Source organism: Prionailurus bengalensis, chromosome B4 (assembly GCF_016509475.1).
Source record: "Prionailurus bengalensis isolate Pbe53 chromosome B4, Fcat_Pben_1.1_paternal_pri, whole genome shotgun sequence".
NCBI lineage: Eukaryota > Metazoa > Chordata > Mammalia > Carnivora > Felidae > Prionailurus > Prionailurus bengalensis.
The window spans coordinates 90,350,250-90,377,573 of record NC_057358.1 but is presented as its reverse complement, the minus strand read 5'-3'; the positions used below and the strand labels follow the sequence as shown (position 1 = coordinate 90,377,573).

The 27,324-nt window shown below is 35.0% G+C and overlaps 1 protein-coding gene across 1 annotated transcript in view; it reads right to left on the bottom strand.

The window, feature by feature from the left end:
- Nucleotides 1–669: 669 nt before the first annotated feature.
- Nucleotides 670–27,324, bottom strand: part of LEMD3 (LEM domain containing 3) — a 64,955-nt gene continuing 38,300 nt past the window's right edge. The window contains exons 5-13 of the mRNA XM_043562957.1: nucleotides 12,785–12,864; nucleotides 12,554–12,699; nucleotides 11,333–11,434; nucleotides 11,130–11,232; nucleotides 10,262–10,440; nucleotides 4,499–4,580; nucleotides 2,851–2,956; nucleotides 2,651–2,729; nucleotides 670–2,425 (exon numbers count right to left, since the gene is read on the bottom strand). Of these exons, the coding sequence (XP_043418892.1) occupies nucleotides 2,262–2,425; nucleotides 2,651–2,729; nucleotides 2,851–2,956; nucleotides 4,499–4,580; nucleotides 10,262–10,440; nucleotides 11,130–11,232; nucleotides 11,333–11,434; nucleotides 12,554–12,699; nucleotides 12,785–12,864 (1,041 nt within the window). The 3' untranslated portion in view covers nucleotides 670–2,261. The remainder of the gene's footprint in view (nucleotides 2,426–2,650; nucleotides 2,730–2,850; nucleotides 2,957–4,498; nucleotides 4,581–10,261; nucleotides 10,441–11,129; nucleotides 11,233–11,332; nucleotides 11,435–12,553; nucleotides 12,700–12,784; nucleotides 12,865–27,324) is intronic.

Below are 27,324 nucleotides of genomic sequence, written 5' to 3'. Positions count from 1 at the left end.
AGACATTTTCATAAAGAAAAGGAAGATGCTGAGGAATGGATGGTTAAAGTTAACTTTAGGGTCTTCATCCATCTTTATGACCATACATACATATATTTACAGATCCCCAAAATGACTTAAAATAAAGGCACCTATTTTAACTGGTTAAAAAAAAAATAAAGACACAGGGCATTAAAAAGTTTTTTAAAAGCCAAGACGCATTAAAAAAAAAAAAAACCTAATAAATTTTTAATTAGAATTTTTTCTTTTTTTTTTAACAGGACAAGTAACAGATTACATCAAACTTCAGAACTTCTCAAATATCTAGTTATTATACACATTCCCATCTGTCTTGCAGGGAGGGATCTTGGTCGGCTTAACAGTTTCAGGTAAAATAGGCTGCATAATAGTATATATTACAATAATAAATGTACAATGTTTACATGAAATATGTTTTAGAAGCAAAAAAAAAAAAACAAAAAACAAAAAACAAAGATGCATCTGCATCAAAAGGCAACCTTTTAAAACGCCACAACTGTTTTTTACATTCACTCTTGCAACAGGTCACAAGATGGGGTCACTAAGCTCAGATAAATCACTATGATGCACATAAAATACAGAAAGATTGGTTATTTTATATATATTATATATATATTTATATTCTCACACTTTAGCATCTGAGACATAAACTGAGAATTTAAAATTTATTCTCTTCAGATAACAAATCATTTTTTATTTTTCATAAACATGGTGCCCACAAAAGCACATAGGTAAGGCACAATAGGGTTTTCTGTTACAGAACAGTGTGCATCATGTTTACTTAACCAGAAAACGTGCATTATCTGTGCAAGTTCATGCTGCAAACCCAACACATATACAATAAAAAACAAAAAGGAAACTGAGCTTTAAACAAAATCAAAATTGGTACAATTCCAGCTGTTTCACATATTCATTTGGACTGACAACAATATATCAACAGGTTGTTTTTTAAAAAGCCAATTGTTACGTTACAAGTAAACTCTGCTCAGCAACGATTTTAATCTGAAATCATAAACAGTAATAAAGCAACTTTACTGAAACAAAGTAAATACCGAGGCACAAAGCAACAGTCACTCGTGCATTTACTATATTGCAAGCTTTCATGACCCAAAATTTCAAATATAAATTTTCAAAGACACATTTTGCTGCAACAATGTGCCCTGCTTTAAACTTGACATAGAACAGGGGAGCTGACATTTCATTAAATTATAAATAAATTGGGAAAATGACTTACTCCCAATAGTACTATGACATAGTCCTAGTATTTATAATAAATACAGCTTTTCACAAAATACTTTTCCAATATCTGCCAATTGCATCTTTATTGCTCACATAAATTTGAATCCATTACAACCGATATCGTAACTTTCACACAAAATCATACTCAGACATTTTTATATAAAACTTATAAAAGATATTTTAAACTTGTATCTAATACTTCCAGGTGTTTGGCTGTTTGATCTATGTGATAGTACAGCCATATGTATATATGTGTGTATATATATACACATATACACATACATATATATACACATACACACATATATACACATACATATGTACACATTAGATTATGAATAAAATAGGAAGCTTATTTTACTGCTTTAATGCAGACATCCTCACAAAACAAGACTACTTTCGCCAACCCCCAGCATTTATACATATATACAAAAGCCAGTTTAAGTACATGTACATCCACCTACACGTATATGTAACCACTAAACCCAAATTAATTTTCCTGTATTCCAGCTGTAACAAATGAATCTCTTACAAGCAATAGAAACCTAAGGTTAAATTGGGAAATTAACAGTTTTACCACACTGGCCTGGTAAGGAACTATGCAGGTGACTGTATACAAAAATTCACAACATTAGTTCACAGGAAATTATGGAAATACAAGAGGCCTCTTCACCATGCTTTTGTGTGGTTATCCAAACACTTTGTGGTGCAAAAACACAACCACCACATCTGAAAATGCTTAATAACGTCAATGTTCCTCATGCAAAACTTTAAATGCATTGGCTTAACTGAGCTCCAAAAACTAAATGAAACAATTGTTCTGTCTACTCGGCATTGCTGCCTCACTGTTAAGTCCCTTTGGAACCTTAAGATTTCTGGAACATTCAAACAGAGCTGTATTCAATAAAAATATTACATACAAAAAGCATTTAAAAGGAAGACAAGAAGCCAAACAGGAATTTTCCTATTGTAAATACCAATCCTAGGAGTGGAAGAAAGTCTTTTCAGGAACCTCCTTGAGAATTGGCTAGGCCAGTCCGAAGGCGAAGATGAGACATAGAGTTCATATGTTTATTTGATGGCTTCAAGGGAGTATTGCAAGTAAGAGCTTGGGGAAAGCGGTGGTGATATCTATCTAGTCGTAAATATTTTACTGTAACCAATTTCCCTGTTGTAAGATAAAAATAATATTTTAGATCTGTAAAAATGTGCTTAATATTTACAAAAAACAAACTGTGGTAAAAGACATATGAACATAATATGCAAATAAAGGAATCTTAAATTATTACTCTAAAAATGCTGCCCTAATATTCTTTAATTTAAAATCTGGTATAATTTAACAGTAAGCCATAATTTATGTTTTTAAAATGTTTGTAATACTCAAACTTCTTACCATCAAACCAAGAGCCATGCAATGCCTTAAAAGCTTTTCCAGCATATTCTGGAGACAGACATTTAACATATACACAGCCCTGTGATATTAAAAAAAAAAAAAAAGAAACAAAGAAAGAAAGAAAGGGAAAAAAAAGAAACAGTCTTAGTTTAATAGCAACAAATCCTAAATGTAGAATTCTACAGTAAAAGTTACTTTACCTCACGTGAATTTTTGTCTACTGCAATATGAACAATGCCATCATTATCACTGCATTTTTCTAAAATTGCTTCTTGAATTGCCAAATGCCACTGATCCCCTATTTCCCTAAAAATTGATGGAAAAAAAAAAAATCAATAACCATATTCCTATTCCGTTAAAAGTCTTTATTGTCTAACACATAAACCCTACCAGAATGGGAATAATTTCAAAACTACATACTGTTAAAACTAGTAGTTAGGTAAATACTTGTTACAAGTACTATATAGAATTAAAAAATACTGGCATTCACAGTCCCAGACCTTCTCTCATTTCCAGTGGAAGAAGGCACAGAGCTGAGGCAATGAGCACAGCAGAACTAATGTGCTGTCATTTTTACGTCTGAAATCTTATGTACCTGTAGTCATTTCTTTTTTTCTCCCTAGCAAGCGTTGACACTTTAATGAGTCTGTAGTGAACTTAAAAAACTTGAGTACTATTTTTTTTTAATGATATTTTCAAATTCCTAAACTTAAGGACAATTCCTAGTAAATAATGTGTTCTGGGGTTCTCTTTTTCGAAATAATGGAGGAATGATACAAGACAAACATTTTGCACAAAGCATCACCTTACTGTTACAAGAACTTTAGGAGTTCCTGCTGCACCGATGCCTATTTGTCTTACTTGTGAGGTACAGAGGGCAAGCCGAAGGGAGAGCGGCTACACTTTAAATCATAAATCTTCATCTTAGTAACAAAATACTAGACTGGCACTGATTTCCTAATCCCTAAGTAATGAGGTCAGCTTCTCAAAAGAGGGATCAGAGCACTGCTAAGTGCTTGTATCTCTGCAAAACGGAGGGGGTGTGTTATGTGTACTGACAGAGTTTCTTTTCTCCACAGTTCCAATTTTGTTGCCACTGATTTGGAATCTCGTTATATCAACCATTTCTTGAAATAAATAAGTTACTAAATGGGATGTATGGGTATTTTCTAAGTAATACGGTTTCTACTGTTAGAATTTTTTTTTACAAAACAGAACCTGATCTGTTGTATCATTGGACAAATAAGTAACATCTAGGAGGCAAATTCTAGAAATTATTGCAGCTTATATATGAAATAGTACAGATTCTAAGGCAATAACTTTTGACTGTGCTAATCTCTGGATGCATGTGCTGCTATAACATGTAAAAGAAAAGTTTCTCAAATATTAAATGGACACAAAAGTTTCCCGAATATTACATGGACAAGTAGACAGGTCTTAAGGAAAAGTGTACATCTTTGCAGAGAATTTTTACAATCAGAGATTGGAAATTTAAAAATAGTAGATATTTATCTATATTGCCTAATGAGGCAAAGAATATTGGCAGACAAGATTTATATACTTAACAAAAAGTACTGTTTATCACCACGTGTATCATTAATTTCACTCAAACATTTATCTGCCATGGGGACTCGTAGTGCATACAAAGATTTGTAATTTAACAAATTATTATACATCTGTGTCTTTTGGCCAGACCTTGGCTTGAAATATAACAAAAGAGGAGAAAAGAAAAACATAACACTTCTGTAGTTAGAGATTCAAAAGTAAAAGAGATTGTTCAATTACAGACATAACAATGTAAGGACATTCCAAATAAAAATTACATGTACCTCTGATCATAATACTTACATAACTGGGTCAAACATATTTCGAATCTTTAAACATGGTGTCAAACTATTTGGTGGTGAATTTCTTCTATCTAAATGAAATGCTACAAAAAACAAATTAGTGTTACTATTTGTCACTGTTCCATTTAGTTCATTCAAAACATGTTCATTGCATGCTTTTCCTAGGAGCCAGACCCCTGGATATTAAGGTAAATCAAAGAGAGACAATCATTGCTATCACAGAGTCTGCAGTTTAGTGGGTGAGACAGATGAGAAACCGTGTCAAAAAAACCCGTTATTGTGGCAAATCTTAAGAAAGAAGGATACAGGAAGCTGTGAAAGTAACTTAGGTAGTCTGGAAGTATAGCACTTGAGGAAGTAACATTTATGCTGGGACCCAAAAAGTAATAAAAGTAGACAGAGTGAAGAGAAGTATAAAGGGCATTTCAAGCAAATGTGATAGCTTATATACAGCCCCAGGCAAGAAGGAGCTCAGTGCAGTCAAGTAACTAAAAGACAGCCACTGTGGCTAGAGCAGGAACAACAGAAAGATAAACCTTAACAGGGACAGGTCAGATTATTGAGAACCATGAAGATCACACTAAAGTGTTTAGACACTGCCGTTAAGACCAATAGAAAGTCACTCAAGTTTTTTTTAAGGAGAGGAATAATATGATGAGATCTATCGTTTAAAATTATAATTTTTAAAAGTAGACTGTTATGTGGAAAATCGATTAGGTGGAAACAAAAGCAAATGCAAGGAGACCAGTTAGAAAGTTACCATAGTTGTTTAAGAGAAAGAGGATACTAACGTGGGTAAGACAGGCCAGCAATGCAGATGGAAATAAGTAGACAGACTCAGGACATACGGAGATTTGACACGACTTGTTTAAAAACTATACATGGGAGGTAAGGAAGAGATTAAGGATGACCCCCAGGTTTATGGCAGAACCAACTGAGAAGGGGTATCATTAATTAGACCAAGAACACCGGGGGAAGAGGTCCGTTTGGCAAGAGAAGTTACTGAATTCATGCACATGTTCAATTTGTGGTGTCCATATCCTAGTAGTAGGTGGTATACAGGTGGGTATAAAACTCTGAAAACCATAGGACTTAATTCAAGATATAAATCGTGAGATCATCTAGGAAGACAGGTAGAATGAGAAAAGACACTGGCCTTGAGAAACTCCAACACTTTAGAGGTCCAGAAAAAGAAGAAAATTTAGAAAAGAAGATTGAACAAATGGTCAGAAGTAGCAGGAAAACTAGAAAGCGGCATCCCCAAAACCAAACAGAGAAAGTTTTAAAGCAGGCTCAATTGTTAACACTGTTAAGTAAAATAAGGACAGAAAAGAATAAGTCCAATGGGTTTGGCAATATGAATGTCTGAGAGCTGTTTCCATGGAATGTCAGGGATGGAAAACAGATTAGAATCAGCTGAAGAATAAATGGGACGTGCAAAAGTAAAAACAGTGAGTAAGGCTATGTGGCTGTGAATGGGTAGAGACAGAGTGATAGCTACAGAACAGTGTAGACTCTAACAATGTGTGTTAAAGATGAGAGAGACTATACAGCATGTTTAAGTGCTGATGAAAAGGTCCAGGAGAGGCAGGGGTTTAGAACACAGTGAGAGAAGATGCTTGAGAAGACTGGAGGGAATGGAACCCTGAGGGCTTAGATCCCCTTCCCTATAGAGGGAAGGGCCCAGGTCTTTGTTAAGTGAGAGAACTCTTCAAATGCAATAGGCGGTGAGGGTGAGTGTGGATTCTGGCAATTTTACTGAGTTGGTGGTAGAACGTTGAGGCAGGGACTATGTGATTGCTTCTGTTTGAGTCATCAACTGAAAGGAGAGAAAGGCAAAGGTGTGACAAGACGGAAAGAAATCTAAAATTGTTACTGAGCAGAGCAGGAAAGTGAAGTGACCTGGTAAAATATTTTAAGAACATGAAAGTCAGGTAGTGCTGAGGGCCCAACTGAGGTTGATTATTTATGACATACCAGTCTGCAAAACTGTATGACTTTTTCCCCGCTGTGCTCAGCTACCTGCACATAGACAAAACAGTTTCATCCTTGGTTGGAATTTACCAGGCTAAGAGGGATAGGTGATGACTTAAGGGTACTAGCAAGAAAAGGATTGGAAAGATGGGTTGTGGAAACTAAGATGGACAGGAAAAGAAATAAAGCCAGGAGGAAGACTGAAAAACTGGAAAAAGTAGGTGTATCAAAGAATTGGAGAGTATGGGAAGTTTAAAACAAAAAAACAAAACAAAACAAACAAATATATATATAAAGCAAGAAAGTTGAAAGGATGAGTTTATGGCTAAAGACCAGAGTGTATCAATGGATTAAATATGTGATGGGGATCAAGGAGGGCACCTGTTGTGATGAGCACCAGGTGTCGTATGTAAGTGATGAATCACTAAATTCTACACCTGAAGCTGATATTACACTGCATGTTAACTAAAGGGAATTTAAATAAAAACTTGTAAGAAAAAAATAAATTAATGAAAGATTTCAGAAGTATCTAGTGAAAAGAAATGTCTGGGGTGTGAATGTCCTACAAGTGCTTGATAAGGGGTGGGGGAAAGGCCACTGTACATGAAAAATCTTTGCCAAACCCCAGATCAAGAAAGCCTATAAACCTTCTAGCACCACCTAGACTTCTCTGGCAGAGTGTATAGGTGGTATTCTTGATGACCTTTTAGTTGTAGGCCATCTGACTTCCTTGAAATTCCAATACTGGCCTGGGCCAGCAGGGAATGATCCAGAGAAAATGGAAGCATTAATACCATCTTATCCTAGTCTGGACCCAAGTTTCCACAAAATAATGGCTCTGGGAGAAGCTATTCCTGGTCAATTCTAGTCACAAAGTAGTCATGAAGATCCAAGTGATTTTTAGGATATACGCTTTGTCTCCCTAACTAAATTGTAATCACCTCCTGGTACAAGCAGAGAGACAGTGGTTACCAAATGATGATACATTTCAAATACCTCAAGAATTATGTTTGGATCCTTCAAATGAATGCTATTTATTCTGAAGGCTCCATCTGCTGGAAACATAAATAATTCTCTCCAGCAGGTATGGTTTGATTTTTAACTAGTGCTTTAAAATATCATTAGAGATACTACTGCTATATAAGAATCAAATCTATACTTAACAATCCTTTAGGAAGAGAACTAAAAATTCAATAAGGTTGATTAAGCAACAATTACTTGGAAAAAATACTATGAAATGACAACAGCTTATAGTGGGAGTGAATTCAAAAGACTACTATAATTACCAACCCTCCAGCCATGTACCTTTTAATTAAACCACAGTATTTATAAAAGCATAAACATTAAGCCTGTTAGTAAGTTAAACTATCTTTTTACATAAACCACCACCAAACTGCCCCACCCCAACTCTATAGCACTACTTATAGTACAACATTTGTGTTCAGATACATTTAAGTGAAAGCAAAATTTAGTTTATGTATTAATATTTTCAATAAGATAAGTCAGTCATTTAAATTACACTTAGACTACACATTTAATGGCATAAAATATAGTATTAAAACAAAATTCTTTCTTTATTAGGGCCATATGTTCTTAAGTGAGGTGATACAGGTAATTATCATTAAGAAGTATCCCACCAACTTCTCATTATTCAGCTCCTGTAACCAATTCTTTTATGATCAAATTCTCTTGAACTCAAATCTCTCTTGCTAGGAGTCTATAAACTTTTATCATCACAACCCTCCAAAAAATTTGAATGGATATACTTAAGCAAATGGCTACTAGGTTCTACCCCAAGATTTTCTGCCTTCAGAATAACAATCTCAGCCATGATATTTTTTTCTATTTGCTAACTAAGCAACAGGCATATTATTTTACTCTCAATGCCTTTCTAGGGATTACTTGACTTGTAACTGTCAAGTAAAGAGAGACTGAGTTTATAAGTCTTTACATTGTGCATTTAGAAGTATTCAAATTAAGATAGCTCAGTATTTGGCATATAGTTTATAAACATATACTACACCAGAAGAACCCAGATGAAACAAAGTAGCAGGACATTTTAAAACTATTCTATCAATTCAAGTTGAGTTTTACAACTAATATAACTGACCTAAAGTTGTCTTATATCACACTTATGCAGTCTTTTCCTATCTAAAGAAAATGATAAAACGAAAATAGTTTGAGGTTTTAAATTCTAGATATAGAGCATCCAATTTAACGCACTTAAGAATCTGTCATTCCCCCCTACTAACATATAAGAACTTGGATTATCTAGGTCAAGAAACTGTCTTTAGATTCATCTTGAAAATCTCACATTTTAAAAATGCAACTAAAAGGGCACCAAGGTGGCTCAGTGGGTTAAGCATCTGACTCTTGATTTCAGCTCAGATCATGATCTCACAGTTTGTGAGTGTGAGCCCCCCATGGGGCTCTGCGCTGACTGTATGAAGCCTGTTTGGGATTGGGATTTTCTTTCTTTCTCTCTCTCTCTCTCTCTGCCCATCCCCTACTCATGCTGTCTCTCTCTCAAAATAAATAAACTTCAAATAAGTAAACAAAATAAAAATAAGACAACTATAATAAATTCACATGAACAAAATAATGGCCTTTTCTAGAACATCACATGCATACATAAGCACCAACTGCTAGCTACATGAAGAAATTAGACTGAGAATTCGTAACCATTACAACAGGCACTAAGGTAATCTGATCTGACTGGCTTTGCATTCTGTTTTCATTTCCTAAGACCCTTCCGCAGACACCTTTTAAAACAAAAAGTTTATTGTTTAGTGTCATCTTTGGCATCATCAAAGCATCGTTTTTATGCCATGATTATTGAAGACTATCATTATTATTATTATGATTCAAGCTCTTTAACAGTGAAAATTAGAGAACAGAGTGATTGGATTTTTTTTTCAATATCAAAACAACTTAACTTTCTCATAAATACTGTGTTTAGCAAACATTGATAAATATGCTTTTATCCAACAAGAAGATTTAAAGAAACTCAACTCACGACTAGTTCTGAAATGCACATTAAACTAACAAGATTTAATTTTTGCAACTAACCATCCAAAAATTCAAGTGAGGTAACAGTCATCACTAATAGAGGTTTGGGTACCTAAGGCAACCAATCACCAGACTCTCCTATATATTTACATATACCTGTTTTTGTAACTATGCAAGCCTTAAGAACAATATGGAAAGATAGCCACAAAAGCTACTTGGCACAAGGGATGTGCAGGTGGAGGAGTCTTAATAAGAAGGAGGCAAGCAAAACTCAGAAAAAAGAGCAGTTAAAAAGTTATGTTTCACTGATATATGTTTTACACATATGTAAAACAGAAATTATGTCTTATCTGCATAAAAATTAGGGGAAAAGAATATAGTTAGATCTACAATACTAAGTTGCTGTAAGTGAAAAAGGAAAAACTCAAAGTAATGTATATAGTGTTCTATTATAGTAAAGATAAACCACTTATGTTTATATTTGCAAGGAGGAAAGTAGAAGTATATAAAAAAGCTAACATGAATTCCTTCTATGGGATGAAACTGCAAAGGGAGCGTTGCCTTCATGTATCTTTCAATGGTACTATTTTCCTTTAAACATGTATTGAAGAGGGCATCTTTTGGGATGAGCACTGGGTGTTGTATGGAAACCAATTTGACAATAAATTTCATATATTTAAAAAAAATTAAATTAAATTAAAAATAAACATGTAACACTTTTACGTGCTGAAAAAATTAGAAAAACTGATGTTTATTTCTGTTGTTGTTTAAAAATACATACCTTGACCTTGCCATACTTTAGAAGGTATTACTAATATTTTGTCACAGGAGGCAGAAGGCTGGATCCAGCGCCAAACTAGAAAATCTGTACCACCTATTCTTCGTGTCTCTGTGCGAACTCTAGACTCATTAGCAGCAAGGAAGTCAACAGCTCTATCCCAGACCTTCTTCATCTTTTTCCTATCATGTGAACAAAATGACAAATGTACTATCATCTTGGCTTGTCATCTTTTTCAAGTATTAGTAATTGGTTATTGTAATTTTCAAGTATTAGATAATGGTTATTATTAACTCTGGTTTTTCTGATCGCTGCTTATGAAGTTTTTTCAAAAAAGATTTAGATGCTTGAAACTCATGTCAGATTTACTGAATGTCAATCTCCAGAGGTAGAACATAAGCATCAGTAATTTTCCCCCACAAAGTCCACTGATGATTCTGAGGTGTTGCTAACAGTGAAGAATGCTGCTTTAGGATATGGAATCATCTTTTATTTTCAAGAAGTTATTATGTAGTATTTTCATTTAAAAAGCTTCATTAACAACAAAATATTTAAGGCATTATTAGTAAAACATCACTGGCTATTGTCTATCTCTGTTTCTTTATCAAGATGAAATTAACGGAAATAAGGTGAAAACTGACAACAAAGAATCAAAAATGTATAGAAGTGATAATGATTTGGAAATCCAGTTGTCTATCAGGCCACTCAAAATTAGGAGGACAAGACAGGGAACTTAGAAAGAAAGGAGAGTTTAAAGTACAAAAGTAAAGCAGGTCTACTTGATAAGGGCCCCAACTCTCAATATCATTATCACGATTTCAGAAGATACCAACATTCAGATCTACTTTGACTCACAAGATTTTGAACACACCTGTCATGAGGCTGTATTAAGGAATCTTGCACATGTGGAATAGGCATGTAAGGTTGTAAGTCTTTATTTTCCTGGCAAGCTTCATTATGACTTCGTAAAACATCTGAAAATAAACAAATTTACAAATGAATCAATGGACATCACGTTGTAATTTTTCACATGACTACTCTAGAAATAGTTTCGATCTTTTCAAATACTTATACCTATTATCTTCACCACCATATCATACATCTGTCTTGTTTCCTCTTCTTCTTTTGTCCAGCGATATTTCATGTAACGCAGAACGACACAAACCATCACTACACCTGCAATATTTACATATTTTGTGTTTTAAAAATTGTGGTCAGTGGCATTCGATTAAGTCACTGCAATCTGAAGTTATTGGTCTAATCGTTAAATCTGATGTTAACAAAACACAGCAAAGAAAGAGAACTCTTAGGACAGTTTCTACAGTAATTATTTTAACTGCTATAATGGTATAATGGAATGGGCCTTCAAAACAGTGGACTGAATTAGCTACATAATTACTATTACATAGACCAATTTGGTGTTAAACATTTTCCTGAGTTTCACTTCATCTCTCTAGAAAAACTATCTCTTCCATTATGTTGACAACTCAACATTTAAATTCTACTTTTTTTAAAACAATGTAACCACATCTCACAAACTTTTTCCTTTGCCACATTAAGCTATTAGAAAAGTGAGTTTTCTAAGACTGTAAATATACTACACCTGACTTTCAGTAAATTATTTTTAAAGGACTTGAACAGAAAAAAGAAAAAAATGAGTATCTTCTAAATTCCTATAAACGGGGAGCCTGGGTGGCTCAGTCGGTTAAGTGTCCAACTCCTCATTTCAGCTCAGATCATGATCTCATGATTCGTGAGATCGAGCCTGGAGTTGGGCTCCACGCTGGCAGCAGGAAGACTGCTTGGGATTCTCTCCCTTTCTCTCTGTCCCTCCCCTGCTCACTCACTCTCAAAAATAAACCTAGAAAAATAAATTCCTATAATCAATCAAAACAGTCACAGAAAATCCAGGAATCCAAGGTAAATGATATTTTTTAAATCAAAAAGAATTTTAATGAACTTAATTTATAATATTTTATTATTTAAAAAATAAGCTTAATTTTTAAATTTTCCTGTTCTATTTTGTTAAGATTTCTGTTTATGCACCATACTTGCTTTTCCTGACATTCTTATGATAAAGTTTTATTCCAACTTCCCTTATAATACTGATTTCTAAGTCCTTAGATTAATACTGACAATATGTATTAAAAAAAGTCACTGTTATTATACCTTAATGAAGACTTCTCGATGTGATTTATAACGGGAACTACCACAGAAGTAAATTCTCAACTGGTAAAATACAGACACAAAAATTCTACACTATCATGTATCTTCTTTCTCACCCCAACAACTTACCTAAGCATAACAACAATAACCTGTGGGTGACAGTAATAAAAGCACGTCGAAAACGACACCAGAAAGACATCTGTGGTCTTGTGGACTGTAAAAACTGCACATCAGTTATATTTTTCAATTGCTCCTCGGGGCCATAACCAACACACCTATTTAAAAATAATTAAGGAGACTTTAGAGCCAAAATCACTACTTATACTATAAAATGGCCAAAGTGGAAATTAAATCCTTTACCTTATTCCAACATCTTTTCCATTTTTTAAAATCCACTTCAAAGAAATATTAAATATATCTTCATATTCAGGGCCTAAATCCTAATAAGAAAAATGGAGAAAATAACTAACTATTCTTAGTCATTTACATTCTTTTGACTCTGTGTAAGCTATACTATAAATACCATACTTTCATTTTTATATAACACTTGAAGCTATATTACATAACAAAAATGTATTATTCATTACAGAAAAACAAAAGGAGGAAAAAAAAAGTCACAATTTCCCCACCATCCTAAGATAACCAGTATTAATATTTTGTTTTGTTTTCTTTTTGGTTCTTTCACATTTACAGATTTGGAGGATTTTTTTTTTTTTTTTTAAGTAATTTGTCTTTTAAGTATCACTGTGGTAAGAGTGGATGAGCTAATTTTTTTATGGAATATTATTTTTAGATGAACAAATGGCAAACTATTCAGAGTTGGCTGTTTCACTGACATTTTCTCAACAAATGAATGAAGCAGGCCTGTCAACTCAAGAAAAACAGTTGACTTTGTTACCAATGATGACATTCAAGCTTTCATGTCAAAAGCAAAATTTGGAAAAAGTTGAATCCGTTACTGTAAGCTTGACACCCTCGCAGTACTTAAAGACCTTTGCAATGAGACTGGTGCAATATTAATGAATGCGACTTTGGGGTATGGCATAATGAAAGGTGTCAAACACTGAGAAGATCTGCATAACCTACAAACCAGTATTTTCCAAATGACCAATGCAGGAGTCATAAAGTCTTGCACAGGTAAAGCATCTATCTGTTCTACGTGTAACCTAGAAAAAGGACTGCAGAGACAGAGTAAACAAAAATCACCGATACGGTTTCACATTGCACACTGCAACTAATCTTTAAGAAACTACTACTTAGAATTTTGGTACAGTATCAAAGAAGAGTATCTACAATTATCTGAAAAAAGTATTAAAATACTTTTCGCTGCCTTGACTACATATCTATATGAGGCTAGATTTTCTTGACATACTTCAACCAAAACATCACAATAGACTGAATACAGAAGCAGATACGAAAATCCACTATGGTTTTATTAAGCTACACATTAAAGATTATAGAGATTTGCACACATGCAAAACAATGCCACTATCACTAAATGTTTTTATTTTGGATAATAGTTATTTTTCATAAAAATACATTGCTAAATGTTAACATGTAATAAGTTCATTATTCTTACTTAAAAGAATAAGTAAATTTAATTTTTCTGCTTAAATTTCTAATAAGGTAAATATATGTCTAAATCTATCTATGTATATATATCGCACAGACAAAAGCCACATAGGGTCCTCAGTAATTTGAGGACTGCAAAAGGGTCATGAAACCATAAAGTTTAAAAACTGCTGTGCATAGGTATATTATGTATTTTTTAATTAAAATAATGTGGTATCACGTTATATGTACTGTTTATTCCACTTGCTTTTATCACAAAACGAAGTATTATTGTGTCAATATCACCAAACATGGAACAACCCTATTTTTTTTCCAGCAACATACTGTTCTAGTCTATGGCTGGTTATTTTATACTTTAATCAACCTCTTATTAATGAACATTTAGAGTGTTACCGATTATTTTAATGTATCAAATAACACTATAATAAATACCCTTGAAAATTCTTCCATTCAATAAATATTTATTGAGGGTCCACTATGTGCAAGGTACTGTGCTAAAACCCAGAGAGATAGCACTAAGCAGAACAGTCAAACTTCCTTGCTCATGGAGCTTATATTCTATTCAATATATTTTATGTACTTTTTGAAGTGCAAAGAATGAACTTCTAAAAACAGCAGTAAAAAGACATTTTTTTTTAGAAAGTTTTTTTTTTTTTTAAGTTTATTTTGAGAGAGAGTGCGAGAGAGCAGGGGGGAGGCAGAGAAAGAGAGAGACAAAATTGCAAGCAGGCTCCATGCTGTCAGAGAGGAGCCTGATATGGGGCTAGAATTCACAAACCGTGAGACCATGACCCGAGCTGTAATCAAGAGTTGGACACTTAACCGTCTGAACCACTGAGGTGCCCCAAGAAGTCATTTTTAAAAACATTTTAAAAAGAATTTTGTAAGTAATAGCTGTTGCATTTTATCAACAGATTCTTTAATAGCATTGGAAATTAAGGTTTACATTTGATCAGGACAATTTACTTCCTAATATGAAACGGGCGAGTTTTTTTTAATGTATCAAATCTGAAAATACAGAAAGCTTTATGAAGCAGAACAAATCTTACTAGGCATCATTACTTATGTGTAACTACTACCAGGATGTTTTTAGATGGTAAAGAGAAATACAAACTACCTGTTATTGAAAAAAAAAAAGTGTAATCTTTCATCATTATTTATAAATACCAAAAAATGTGTAGCCAATGTAAGTATAATAACTGACAAATGGTTTATAGATGAGATCACTTCAAGGGAATACTATGAATTTGGAGATGATCATTTAGAGCTAAATAGCTAATGCTTAAAGTAAGACAATATGCAATTAAATATAACTATAACAATTTTACTCATGAATAACTAAAAAAATTTTTCAGTGATTTTTGTTTAAGCTTTACTATTGCTTTAAAATGTCATACAATAAAATTATACTAAAATAATTTCAGTCAATTACGGTTTTGTTATAATTACACTGCTAGAAATCACCTGGTGTATAACTAAAAATCAAAACTCATATTCATTTGCTCGAAAATTAGAGAAGAAAAAAAAAACTGATGATGGAACATCAAGAGAACTTAATTTCAGTTTATATTGCATCAATCAGGATTAAAAAAGCACAAGCTATAGAGGGCCTTGAAAATCCACAAAGCAGGATTAATATGGGTTATCCATGGAGTTGGAGACACTGCACTCATTGTAATGTATAGGGTTTTTTTAAAAAGTTTTTATTTTAATTACAGTTAGTTAACATACAGTGTAATATTAGTTTCAGGTGTATAATACAGGGATTCAAATTTCCATACATCACCCAGTGCTCATCACAAGTGCACTCCTTAATCCCCATCACCTATTTCACCCACCTCCCCAATCCACCTCCCCTCTGGTAACCATCAATTTGTTCTCTACAGTTAAGAGTCTGTTTCTTGGTTTGTCTCTTTCATATTCCCCTCTGTTCATTTGTTTTGTTTCTTAAATTCCACGTATGAGTGAAATTATATGGTACTTGTCTGTGACAAACATTTCATTTAGCATTATTTAGCATTATATATAATTCTACATCCATTATGTTGTTGCAAATGGCAAGATTTCATTCTTCATTCCATTACACACACACACACACACACACACACACATATATACACACGTGTGTGTGTGTGTGTGTGTGTGTGTGTGTGTATCTCCTATCTTCTTTATCTATTTATCAATCGATAGACACTTAGGCTGTTACCATAATTTGGCTATTGTAAATAATGCTGCTATAAACACAGGGATACCTGTATCCCTCTGAATTAGTGTCTCTATATTCTTTGGGTAAATACTCAGTAATGAGACTGCTGGATTACAGGGTAGTTCTATTTTTAACTTTTTGAAGAACCCCATACTGCTTTTCACAGTGGCTACACCAGTTTTCATTCCCACCAACAATGCAAAAGGGTTCCTTTTTCTCCATATCCTTGCCAACACATGTTTCTTGTGTTGTTGACTTTGGCCATTCTGACAGGTGTAAGGTGATATTTCACTGTAGTTTTCATCTGTTATTTTTCTGATAATGAATGATGGTGAGCATTTTTCATGTGTCTGTTGGCCATCAAATGTCTTCTTTGGAAAAATGTCTGTTCATGTCTTCTGCCCAGTTTTTAACTGAATTATTTGGTTTTAGGGTGTTGAGTCTTAAAAGTTCTTCGTATATTTTAGATACTAATCCTTTATCACATATGTTATTTGCAAATATCTTCTCCCATTCTGTAGGATGCCTTGTAGTTTTGTTGATTGTTTTCCTTTACTTGCAGAAGTTTTTCATTTTGATGTGGTCCCAACAGTTTATGCTATGCTCACTACAAGTGCAGCTACCATTGGTCACCATACAATACCACTATAATACCACTGACTATGTTCCCTAGGTTGTGCCCCTCATCCCTATAACTTATTCATCACTTCATAATTGGAAGCCTGAACCTCCCACACTCCTTCACTCATTCTGCCTATCCTCCTACCCACCTCGCATCTAACAACCACCAGTTTGTTCTCTATTTATGGGTCTGTTTCTGTTTTATTTGTTCATTCATTTTTTAGATTCCACATACAAATGAAATCATAAGACATGGGTATTTTTAAAAATCAATGAAATATACATTTTGCATTTTCCTGTATTTATATGTTCTTCAGCCTATATTACAACAATATGCAAGATATAATGACATTTTTGCTTTATTACATAGAACTTTGAAGGCTAGACTATACATGTAAGTTCCAAATAACATAAAAACAAATTTCCAAGTTTATTAGCTGTATATTTTAAACATAAGAATTTTAGAAGGCTGAAGATAGTATAAGTAGCATCACTGCCTTCATTAATTATCCTTAAAAATGTACATCATGGTTCAAATTAACAAGAACACCTACTCTAATAAGCTAATTATATGCAGGAACGAAGAACTTAAAACTTTTAGTTATAAAATAATAAGGGTAAGAAAGGATATCTGTGGTTATTTTCCCATTTTGTTTTCCTTTCCCCTGTTAATACTACTTACTATCTGGAATACAGTAAAACCATTCCCTTTATGAATACACGTTTTCAAAAAACAATTGCTAATTTATTTAAAATCTCATTAAAGATGTAATAGAGTATCAAGGTCTGAAACAGGTCATTACTTCCACAAACGTTCTACATAGTATACAGAGTTCTATCGTATTATGAAGTAGAATTTTTGAAGATATAAAAGATGAATTTATTTTCTCGCTTATGCCAGTTAAACAGCTTAGGCTAACATCATAGTATATATAGCATCTTCCTGATTTTAAGAGTAGAAAATATTTTATTATTCATTTTTTGTAGCCACCTAAAAAGCTATAAGGTAGGGGCAGGCCAACCTTTTCTGTAAAGGACCAAAGAGTTAAGTATTTCAAGCTTTGTAACTGTATACACTTCTGGTCTCTGTCACATATATTCTAAGCAACCTTTAAAAAATGTTGTATAACCCCAACTAGTAGGCCAGACAGAAATAGGCCCCCAGGCTATAGTTTGCCAACCCCTGAGGTGAAGCACACTTGTATCATAAAATGCTCGTTTTCTAACCACTGATGACACAAATAAAGAGAAAACTAAATTTTTCATTTTTAAAGCAGGTCAATTACTATTATTACTATCTACTTATAGGCAACAGCTCAGTCAACATACCGCTGACTGCTTCATTTAAACGTTTCTAAATTCAAAGCATACTTTCCGAAATCTATAACAAATCTATTTTAACACACCATGTGTGAGCACACACACATCCATGACTCCCAATTCCAAATTTACCTTATTCTCAAAATAACTGGCAAATGTGTATTTTTATTAAAACCCATATCAGGTCTTTGAACTTAGATTACAGTTTCAAAGTATAGAAATAATACTGTTTCATGTAAAAGGCTCAGGTCATTAAATAAAGCTAGAAAGCATCAGTAAGGAGGGAAAAAGATGCTGATACAGGGAGAAGTCAAATGATTAAAAACCTACTGGGTAGCTCACAAATGGATAATTTACATGGTACTAATAACTTACTGTGGCTTCCCAGCTGGTGAATATTCTGGTTGTGACATGACATACGCCATACATGTTACCCTTTAAATTAATTAAAACAGGACCCACGGGAACCAAAACAAGAGCAAATATGATTTAACTCTTGATGATTCACCTCCAGGAATAACAGAAAGAACATGGTCCTTAACATCAAGCAGGCCTGGGATCAGATCATGACTCCACTATTGACTAGCTATACATATAACCCCAAGTAGAAACAAGAGAAAGTAGGTTATCTGTGCCGATGTATCTATTTTGATCACTTCTTCAGATCTTAACCCTCATTCAGGGTCAGTCTCTTGCCCACTCAAAAGATGGAGCTAGTGGTTATGAACCCAGTCCTTCCATCTAAAAGGCAGAACAGCACAGTGAGAAGGGCAAGCACTTTGATTCTATTCCCAGCTCCACTCCTTAATAGCTGGATGATGTAATCATTAAACCCCTCTGAGCTTTAGTTTCTTTATGAAGTGGATTTGACACCACCTACCTTGCTAGGTTACTGTAAAGTCAGAGATACTAACAAAGTCCCAGGATAAATTGTACTCGATAAATTGTAATCATCAAGAAACTTACCTTTCATTCCAGTTCTTGGAAAACTTATTTCTCACCAGAGACATAATTATATTAACAGTGATTAGCATTCCAAGATAGGACATAAAATTTGGCACATTTACAGCTATCTTCTTTCTTACTATTTTCCTCACAAATCTTAAACATATTCATTGTGTTGAAGTCTAAAAATGTTTTGCAAATGAACTACAAAATGAACCACCATTCATTACATCATTCAGTTGGAAAGTTATCATACGAAACTCCCACCATTTAACTTAAAAACAAGTCGGTCCTTTCATGAAAACCTATAATGCTATGTATTCCCTAAATGTTCCACCAGAGGGACCTCTTTACTTCTCACAAATCAAAACAAGCTTCCATCCTCAAAAATGATGAATAAAAAACTCAAGAGAAACACTGGGGGAGTTAGAAAAACAGTGCTTAACTTATTTAAATTAACTGTGAGGTTTATTTACAAATCCTTTAAAAGAGAAAGTAGGAGAAATAAAATAAGGATGGAATGTGAAGAATCAAATTCAAGAAGAAAAAAAAAATTTTACTGAAGCTTACTTACTCACTCATTTTACTCTACCAAACATTTATTAATATTGTGCTTAAAATGCACTGGCAGTTGGGGGAAAATCAGTTTACACTCATCGGATTTCTATGCATCCTCTGGCCCATTTACTCGTGTTCCGCATGAAGTCATAGTACAAATACACGAAACGTACAACAGAGCTCTCTCTCTCTCTCTCTCCATAAGCAGAAAGCCTACAGTATACATATTATGATCATGGTTTTTGACACCAGCTTTGTAGTGAAGGTCTTCCATATTTACGCTACAACTTGGGCATAATAAAGTGAAATCACCAATTTTGACTAGAATGTGCTAAAATGATCACTCCAAATTAGAAAGCAATTTGGCAACATATATCAAAAACATTAACAAAAGCTCACACTCCTTAACAACTAGTTTCCTTTCGAGGACTATTTCCCAAGGAAATAATCAGAAAATCAAATACTACATGCAAAGATTAAAGTGCTTTTGTAATACTGAAAAACACAAACCAATACAATGCAATACAATCATGTAAAGAAATATTACCCAGTGACAAAAAGAAATAGTTTTCAAAAACCTGAACAAGGACATGGAAAAATGTTCATAATAATTTTAAGGAAAAAATATACAAATGTTTGCAATATGAAGTATTTATACAATTTATGGTGAGGGACACCTGGGTGGCTCAGTCAGTTGAGCATCCAACTTTGGTTCAGGTCATGATCTCCTGGTTTGTGGGTTCGAGCCCTGCGTTGGGCTCTGTGCTGACAGCTGGGAGCCTGGAGCCTGCTTCGGATTCTGTGTCTCCCTCTCTCTCTGTCCCTCCCCACTCATGCTCTGTCTCTCTCACAAAATTTAAAAAAATTTTTAAATAAAATAAAATTTATAGTGGTACTAATTTTATAGAAGAAAACATAAGAAAAGGCTAGAGAAAAATGAACCAAAAATAAGTGGTTAACCTTAGGTGGTGAATTTGAAATGTTTTTCTCCTTTTTTTCCCTATTAGTTAAATCATGCGCATGAGTTAATGTTACATTGGAAAACAAACAAACAAACATTATTAAAAGTAGTACTTAAAAGCTTTTATCCAGACCTTAAAATTTTATCTGGGGGGGGGGGGGGGAGTTTCTGTTTAATGCTTTTTTTTTTTGAAGTGGCAGTCCAAACTCCATCTTTGGTGGTGACAAGCCAAACCAGGTTTCACAGCATTTGAAAACACGAAGTAACTGCATTTAACTAATTGAGGCTGGAACTAATTCAAAATCTTTTGTAAAAACGTACATTAGAAATTCTACCGAAGGAAAACAAAAAGCAAAACCCAATCTAAACATAAAATTCCAGGGAAAAGATACAAAAATCTTTTAAGACTGGAGTTCATTAATCTCAATTTTTTTAACTCAGTTCTCAGGCAGTTCTCAACTCAACTCATGCATGGGTACAACCAGTAATTCCTCTGCTGCCAGCCTTTAACAGAAATAGTCTCTCATGCCCTACTGCTGCCTGGCTTAGATTCTGACTTGTCCCAACCCTGGCTCTGTGTCCCTTCTTTTTACCTTATCTTATTGCTGACCCACAGCTACAATCAAATGGGGGTGAGCAGACAGTTAGGTCGTTAATCATCCTTCCAGATCAACCCCTGCCTCTTCCACAGCTCCAGCATAAATACTAGTCAAGCCCTATCCTTTCAAATAGAGTATTAAGGAGCTTTTAAGAGTCTCGAGACTCTCCTGTAATGTAAATTAATCTTGTTGTAGGCATTTATGACCAACCATAACACATATCTGTGCCATTACCTCTCTAAGAGATCTGACTAAGAAAAAAAGAGAGGAAAAAAAGAGAAAGAAAAAGCAGGAAAGAAGCACTGGTTGGGATCAGATTTTCCCAATGCTAGAAGTAAAAACACTTTCAACTATCTCATAAAGAATTACTTGCTTTGGCACAAAAACAGACACTCAGATCAATGGAACAGAATAGAGAAGCCAGAAATGGACCCACAAATGTATGGACAACTAATCTTTGACAAAGTAGGAAAAGAATATCCAATGGAATAAAGACAGTCTCTTCAGTAAGTGGTGCTGGGAAAACTGGACAGCAACATGCAGAAAAATGAACCTGGAGCACTTTCTTACACCATACACAAAAATAAACTCAAAATGGATGAAAGACCTAAACATAACACAGGAAGCCATCAAAATCCTCGAAGAGAAGGCAGGCAAAAACTTCTGTGACCTTGGCTGCAGCAACTTCTTACTCAACATGTCTCCGGAGGCAAGGGAAATAAAAGCAAAAAAACCTATTGGGACCTCATCAAAATAAAAAGCTTCTGCACAGTGAAGGAAACAATCAGCAAAACTAAAAGGTAACCAATGGAATGGGAAAAGATATTTGCAAACAACATATCAGATAAAGGGTTAGTATCCAAAATCTATAAAGAACTTAACAAACTCAACACCCAAAAAACAAATAATCCAGTGAAGAAATGGGCAAAAGACATGAATAGACACTTCTCCAAAGAAGACATCCAGACGGCCAACCGACACATGAAAAAATGCTCCACATCACTCATCATCAGGGAAATACAAATCAAAACCACAATGAGATACACCTCACACCTGTCAGAATGGCTAACATTAACAACTCAGGCAACAACAGATGTTGGCGAGGATGCAGGGAGAGAGAGGGTCTCTTTTGCATTATTGGTGGGAATGCAAACTGGTGCAGCCACTCTGGAAACCAGTACGGAGGTTCCTCAAAAAATTGAAAATAGAACTACCCTATGACCCAGTAATTTCACTACTAGGTATTTATCCAAGGGATACAGGTAGGCTGTTTCAAAGGGACACATGCACCCCAATGTTTATAGCAGCACTATCAACAATAGCAAAAGTATGGAAAGAGCCCAAATGTCCACTGATGGATGAATGGATAAAGAGGATGTGGTATATGTATGTGTGTGTGTGTGTGTATACAATGATACAATGGAGTACCACTTGGCAATCAAAAAGAATGAAATGTTGCCATTTGCAAGATCCATTTCCACATGGATGGAACTAGAGGGTATTATGCTAAGCAAAATTAGTCAGAGAAAGACAAATATCATATGACTTCACTCATATGAGGACTTTAAGACACAGAACAGATGAATGTAAGGGAAGGGAAGCAAAAATAATGTAAAAACAGGGAGAGGAAGAAAACAGAAGAGACTCTTAAATATGGAGAACAAACAGAGGGTTACTGGAGGGGTTGTGGGAGGGAGGATGGGTTAAATGGGTAAGGGGCACTAAGGAATCTACTCCTGAAATCATTGTTGCACTATATGTTAACTAATTTGGAAGTAATTAAAAAATAAAATTTAAAAAAATTAAAAAAAAATTACTTGCTTGCTCTGGATTCTCACATGGTATACCCTCTTCCAGGAATATTCTATTCTGTGTCCCTGTAGCCTACTGTATCCAATCCCTTCTTTGCTCCCACCCCCACAATCCATTTAGCAATTCTTCCATCCCTAAGACAGAGCCCCATAATCATAACTCTTTCTAATTTAAGATCTTTGATTCTTTAAGCTCCTGATTCTTTAGGTATCTATGAGCTATTTATTACACTCTGCACAAATCTGTCTGTCATCAGTGTTCCTATCTAGGTCAAAATTGAAAATGAAGACAAGAACAAGGTAGGTTGAGAGATAAATCCTGTAGCATGTTTTTAGAAACCTCTCTCCAGAGTGACCCAAATTTAGTTAGTTAAGAAACACAGAAAAAGAAATAAAATTTACTGGGAACTACTATACCATCAGGCACTGACTACATATTTTATATTCAGTCTCCCAAAAACTCTTACAGGAATTAATAACCGCCCCACTTTCAAACTAAGAAACAGATACAGAAAAACAATGGGATTTTACCAGGACACACAGCTACTATGTGGCAGGGGCAGAATATGAACCCATACCTAATCTCCAATAGATCATATTGTCTTAACATCTTTTGGGTATCTACATATAAGTCATGAATTAAGCTAAAAACAGCTCACATTTCTTTTTTAATTTTTTTAACTATTTATTTTTGAAAGAGAGAGAGAGAGAGAGAGAGAGAGAGAGAGAAAAGCAGGGGAGGGGCAGAGAGAGAGGGAGACACAGAATCCGAAGCAGGCTCCAGGCTCTGAGCTGTCAGCACAGAGCCCGATGTGGGGCTCGAACTCACGGACTGAGAGTTCATGACCTGAGCCAAAGCTGAACGCTTAACCAACTGAGCCACGCAGGCACATCTCTCTTTTTTATAAGCATATCACGGGAAACTCACCACAACCTTGCTGAAAGCCTTAGAACTATACTGTATTCTAAATTAAACTATACTATATTCTAAATTAAAAGAGAGAGAGAGAGAGAGGGAGGGAGGGGCAGTGACATCAGCAAGACAAAATAGGAAGTCGGAGATCATTGTTTCCCCATGGAGAAACAAATTCAACAATATACAGACCAATTCCCTTTGTAAGAAATGCAGAAACCAGTTGAGGCTCCTGCATCTCCAAACACGTGTGAAACTAGCAGCATGGAAGCCAGTAACAAAATCGGTAGCACTCACCAGAGCCCCAGCCCATGGCACAACGTGGTACGACCAGAGGAAATTTGCAACTCCTGGCTTATCCTTGAAGAGGGGAAGAAAAGACTGAAATATATCTCTAATGTTCAGACTTTTCCAGGGGCTACCAGAAGGACTGGTTTCTGTCTTTCCTGAATCTAAGTACTGACCAGTAAAAGCACCAGGTTGGAGGCAGCTGAGAACAAAAGCAATGCTATGAACTAGCACCTACTCACTCACCATTGTCCTTCTCCACAGCTCAGTGCAGAACGAGTGGGAGAACACCCCAAATTTCTGGTTTCCCCCTGAGGAAACCAAGAGTTGGAGCAGCTATCCAATGTTCCAGGTTCTCAGGAAGCTGTATCACCTGTCTCAGAGAACTGAGGATACCTGACACAGTCTAAACACCTGGGCGTTGCTGGGGGTTGCTGCGAACAAATAAGTGCTGGACAGCTTGCTGCTGCTCCAGAAGTCCCACAATACGGCAGACAGACGCCAGAGGGAGCAAGAGATTACAAACTCCTGAAAAAAGAAACCTGCAAAACCTCTCTAGATGGGAATTTAAACCCAAAAATCCAGAGAAGATACATACACAGAAAAGGTGTGAGAGGACCCCAGAATCTCTATCTGAGCTCATTGGTGAAGGTCTTCCCCTTCGTGAAGGCAGGCTCTAACGACTGGGAGGTACAGCTCTGTCTTCAAAGGGAGAGATCTTGGGGCACCTGGGTTGGAGCTCAGTCAGTTAAGCATCCTAGTCTTAACTTCGGCTCAGGTCATAATCCCAGGGTCATGGGATCAAGCCCTGCACTGGGCTCCACACTGAGCATGGAGCCTGCTTAAGATTCTCTCTCTCTCTCTCTCTCTCTCTCTCTCTTCTCTCTCTCTCTCTCTCTCTCTCTCTTTCTTTCTTTCTCTCTCTCTCTCTCCCCCCCGTGACCTCTTCCCCTCTCCCATCTCATGCGTGTACTCACTCTCTTTCTAAAAAAATAAAAATGAGAACAAATTCAAATGCATAGATCCAAACACAAAATAATGAGGCACATGAAGGAAATAATAACACTGGGCTCAAATAAAGGAACAAAATCTCCCAAAAACTGACCCTAAAGGAGCAAAGGTATATGAATTACCTGACAAAAATTTCAAAATAATGGTCATAAAGATGGTCAACAAACCCAGGAAAACAACACATGAATAAAATGAGAATATCAATAAAGAGAGAAAAAAATAAAAAACAACGGAACAGATTTGGGAGCTGAAGAATATCATAACTGAGTCGAAAAATTCACTAGATGAGTTCAACATCAGACTTAATCAAGCAGAAGAATCAAGGAACTCAAAGACAAGCCATTTGCAACTATCCAGTCAGAGGAACAAAAAGAAAAAATAATGAAGAATGTAAGAAGCTTAAAAGTCTTAATGGGACATTACCATTCAGACCAGTATATGCATTATGGAAGTCCCAAAAAGGAGGAGAGAAAAGGGCAGGAAGCTTATATGAAGAACTAATGACCGCAGACTTCCAAAATCTGGGGAAGGAAATGGATATTCAGATTCGAGAAGTCCAACAGCTTTTATAGCAAATAAGAGGAAAGTTTATAGTGACATAACAGCTACATTAAAAAAGAAGATCTCAATAAACAACCTCAAGGAACTAGAAAAAGAACAAATTAAGCCCAAAATTAGCAAAAGGAAATATTAAAGAGTAAAAATAAGTGAAATACAGAATAGAAAAAAAGAAGTGTTACTTTTTTGAAAAGATCAGCAAAATTGACAAATCCTTTAACAAGAAAGAAAACTCAAATAAAATCAGAAATAAAAGAGAGGATATTAAGTCTGATGTCATAGAAATACAAAGGATCGTAAGAGACTACTATGAACAATTGCCAACAAGTTAGTTAACCGGAAAAAAATAGACAAATGCCTACAAACATATAACCGATCAAGACTGAATCACAAAGAAACAGAAACTCTGAACAGACTTATAACTGGTTAGGACATTGAATCGGTAATCAAAAACCTCTCAAACAAGAAGAGTCCAGGACTCAGTGGCTTCACTGGAGAATTCTACCAAACATTACTAATGCTTCTCAAATTCTTCCAAAAAACTGAAGAGAAGCAATACTTCTATTCACTCATTCTATGCGGCCAGCATTATTCTTAACAGCACATTAAGAGGAACATACACCGTGACCAAGTAGGATTTATTCCTAAAATGCAAGTATGGTCCAAAATACAAAAACCAGTCAATGTGATACACATGAACAGAATGAAGGATAAAAATTACATGATCATCTCAACAGACACAGAAAGAGCATTTGACAAAATCAATACCTTTTCATGATTAAAAACACTCAACAAAGGGATGCCTAGGTGGCTCAATTAATTAAACATCCAACTCTTGATTCCAGCTCAGATCATGATCTCATGGTCGTGAGATCAAGCCCATCAGTTTCTGTGCTGTATGTGGAGCCTACTTAAGATTCTCTCTCCCTCTCTCCCCCCCACCCTGCCCTGTGCACTCTCTCTCTCTCTCAAAATAAACATTAAAAAAAAAAAACAAAAAACCTCAACAAACTAGGAATAGAAGCAAATTATCTCAATATAATAAAGGTCATATATGAAAAGCACACAGCTAATATCATACTCAACACTGAAAAACCGGAAGTTTTTCTTTGGAGATAGGAACAAGGCCAGGATAAGGATGTCTACTTTTGTCATTTCTATTCAATACATAGTACTGGAAGTCCTAGTTACAGCAATTAGGTAAGAAAATGAAATAAAAGGCATCCAAATTGGAAAGAAAGAAGAAAAATTATCTCTGTTCACAGATAACATCTTATATACCCTGCAGATAACTCTCTCTCTCGTCCCCACTGACACAATAAGCAAATTCAGCAAAGTTGCAGGATAAAAAAATAAACATACAAAAACAGTTGCATTGCTAGACACTAAAAATGAACAATCAGAAAAGGAAATTAAGAAAATCCTATTTAAAATAGTATCAAAAAGCACACTTAGGAATAAACTTTACTAAGGAGGTGAAAGACTTCTACACTGAAAACTATAAACACTGCTAAAAGAAATGCAAGACACAAATAAA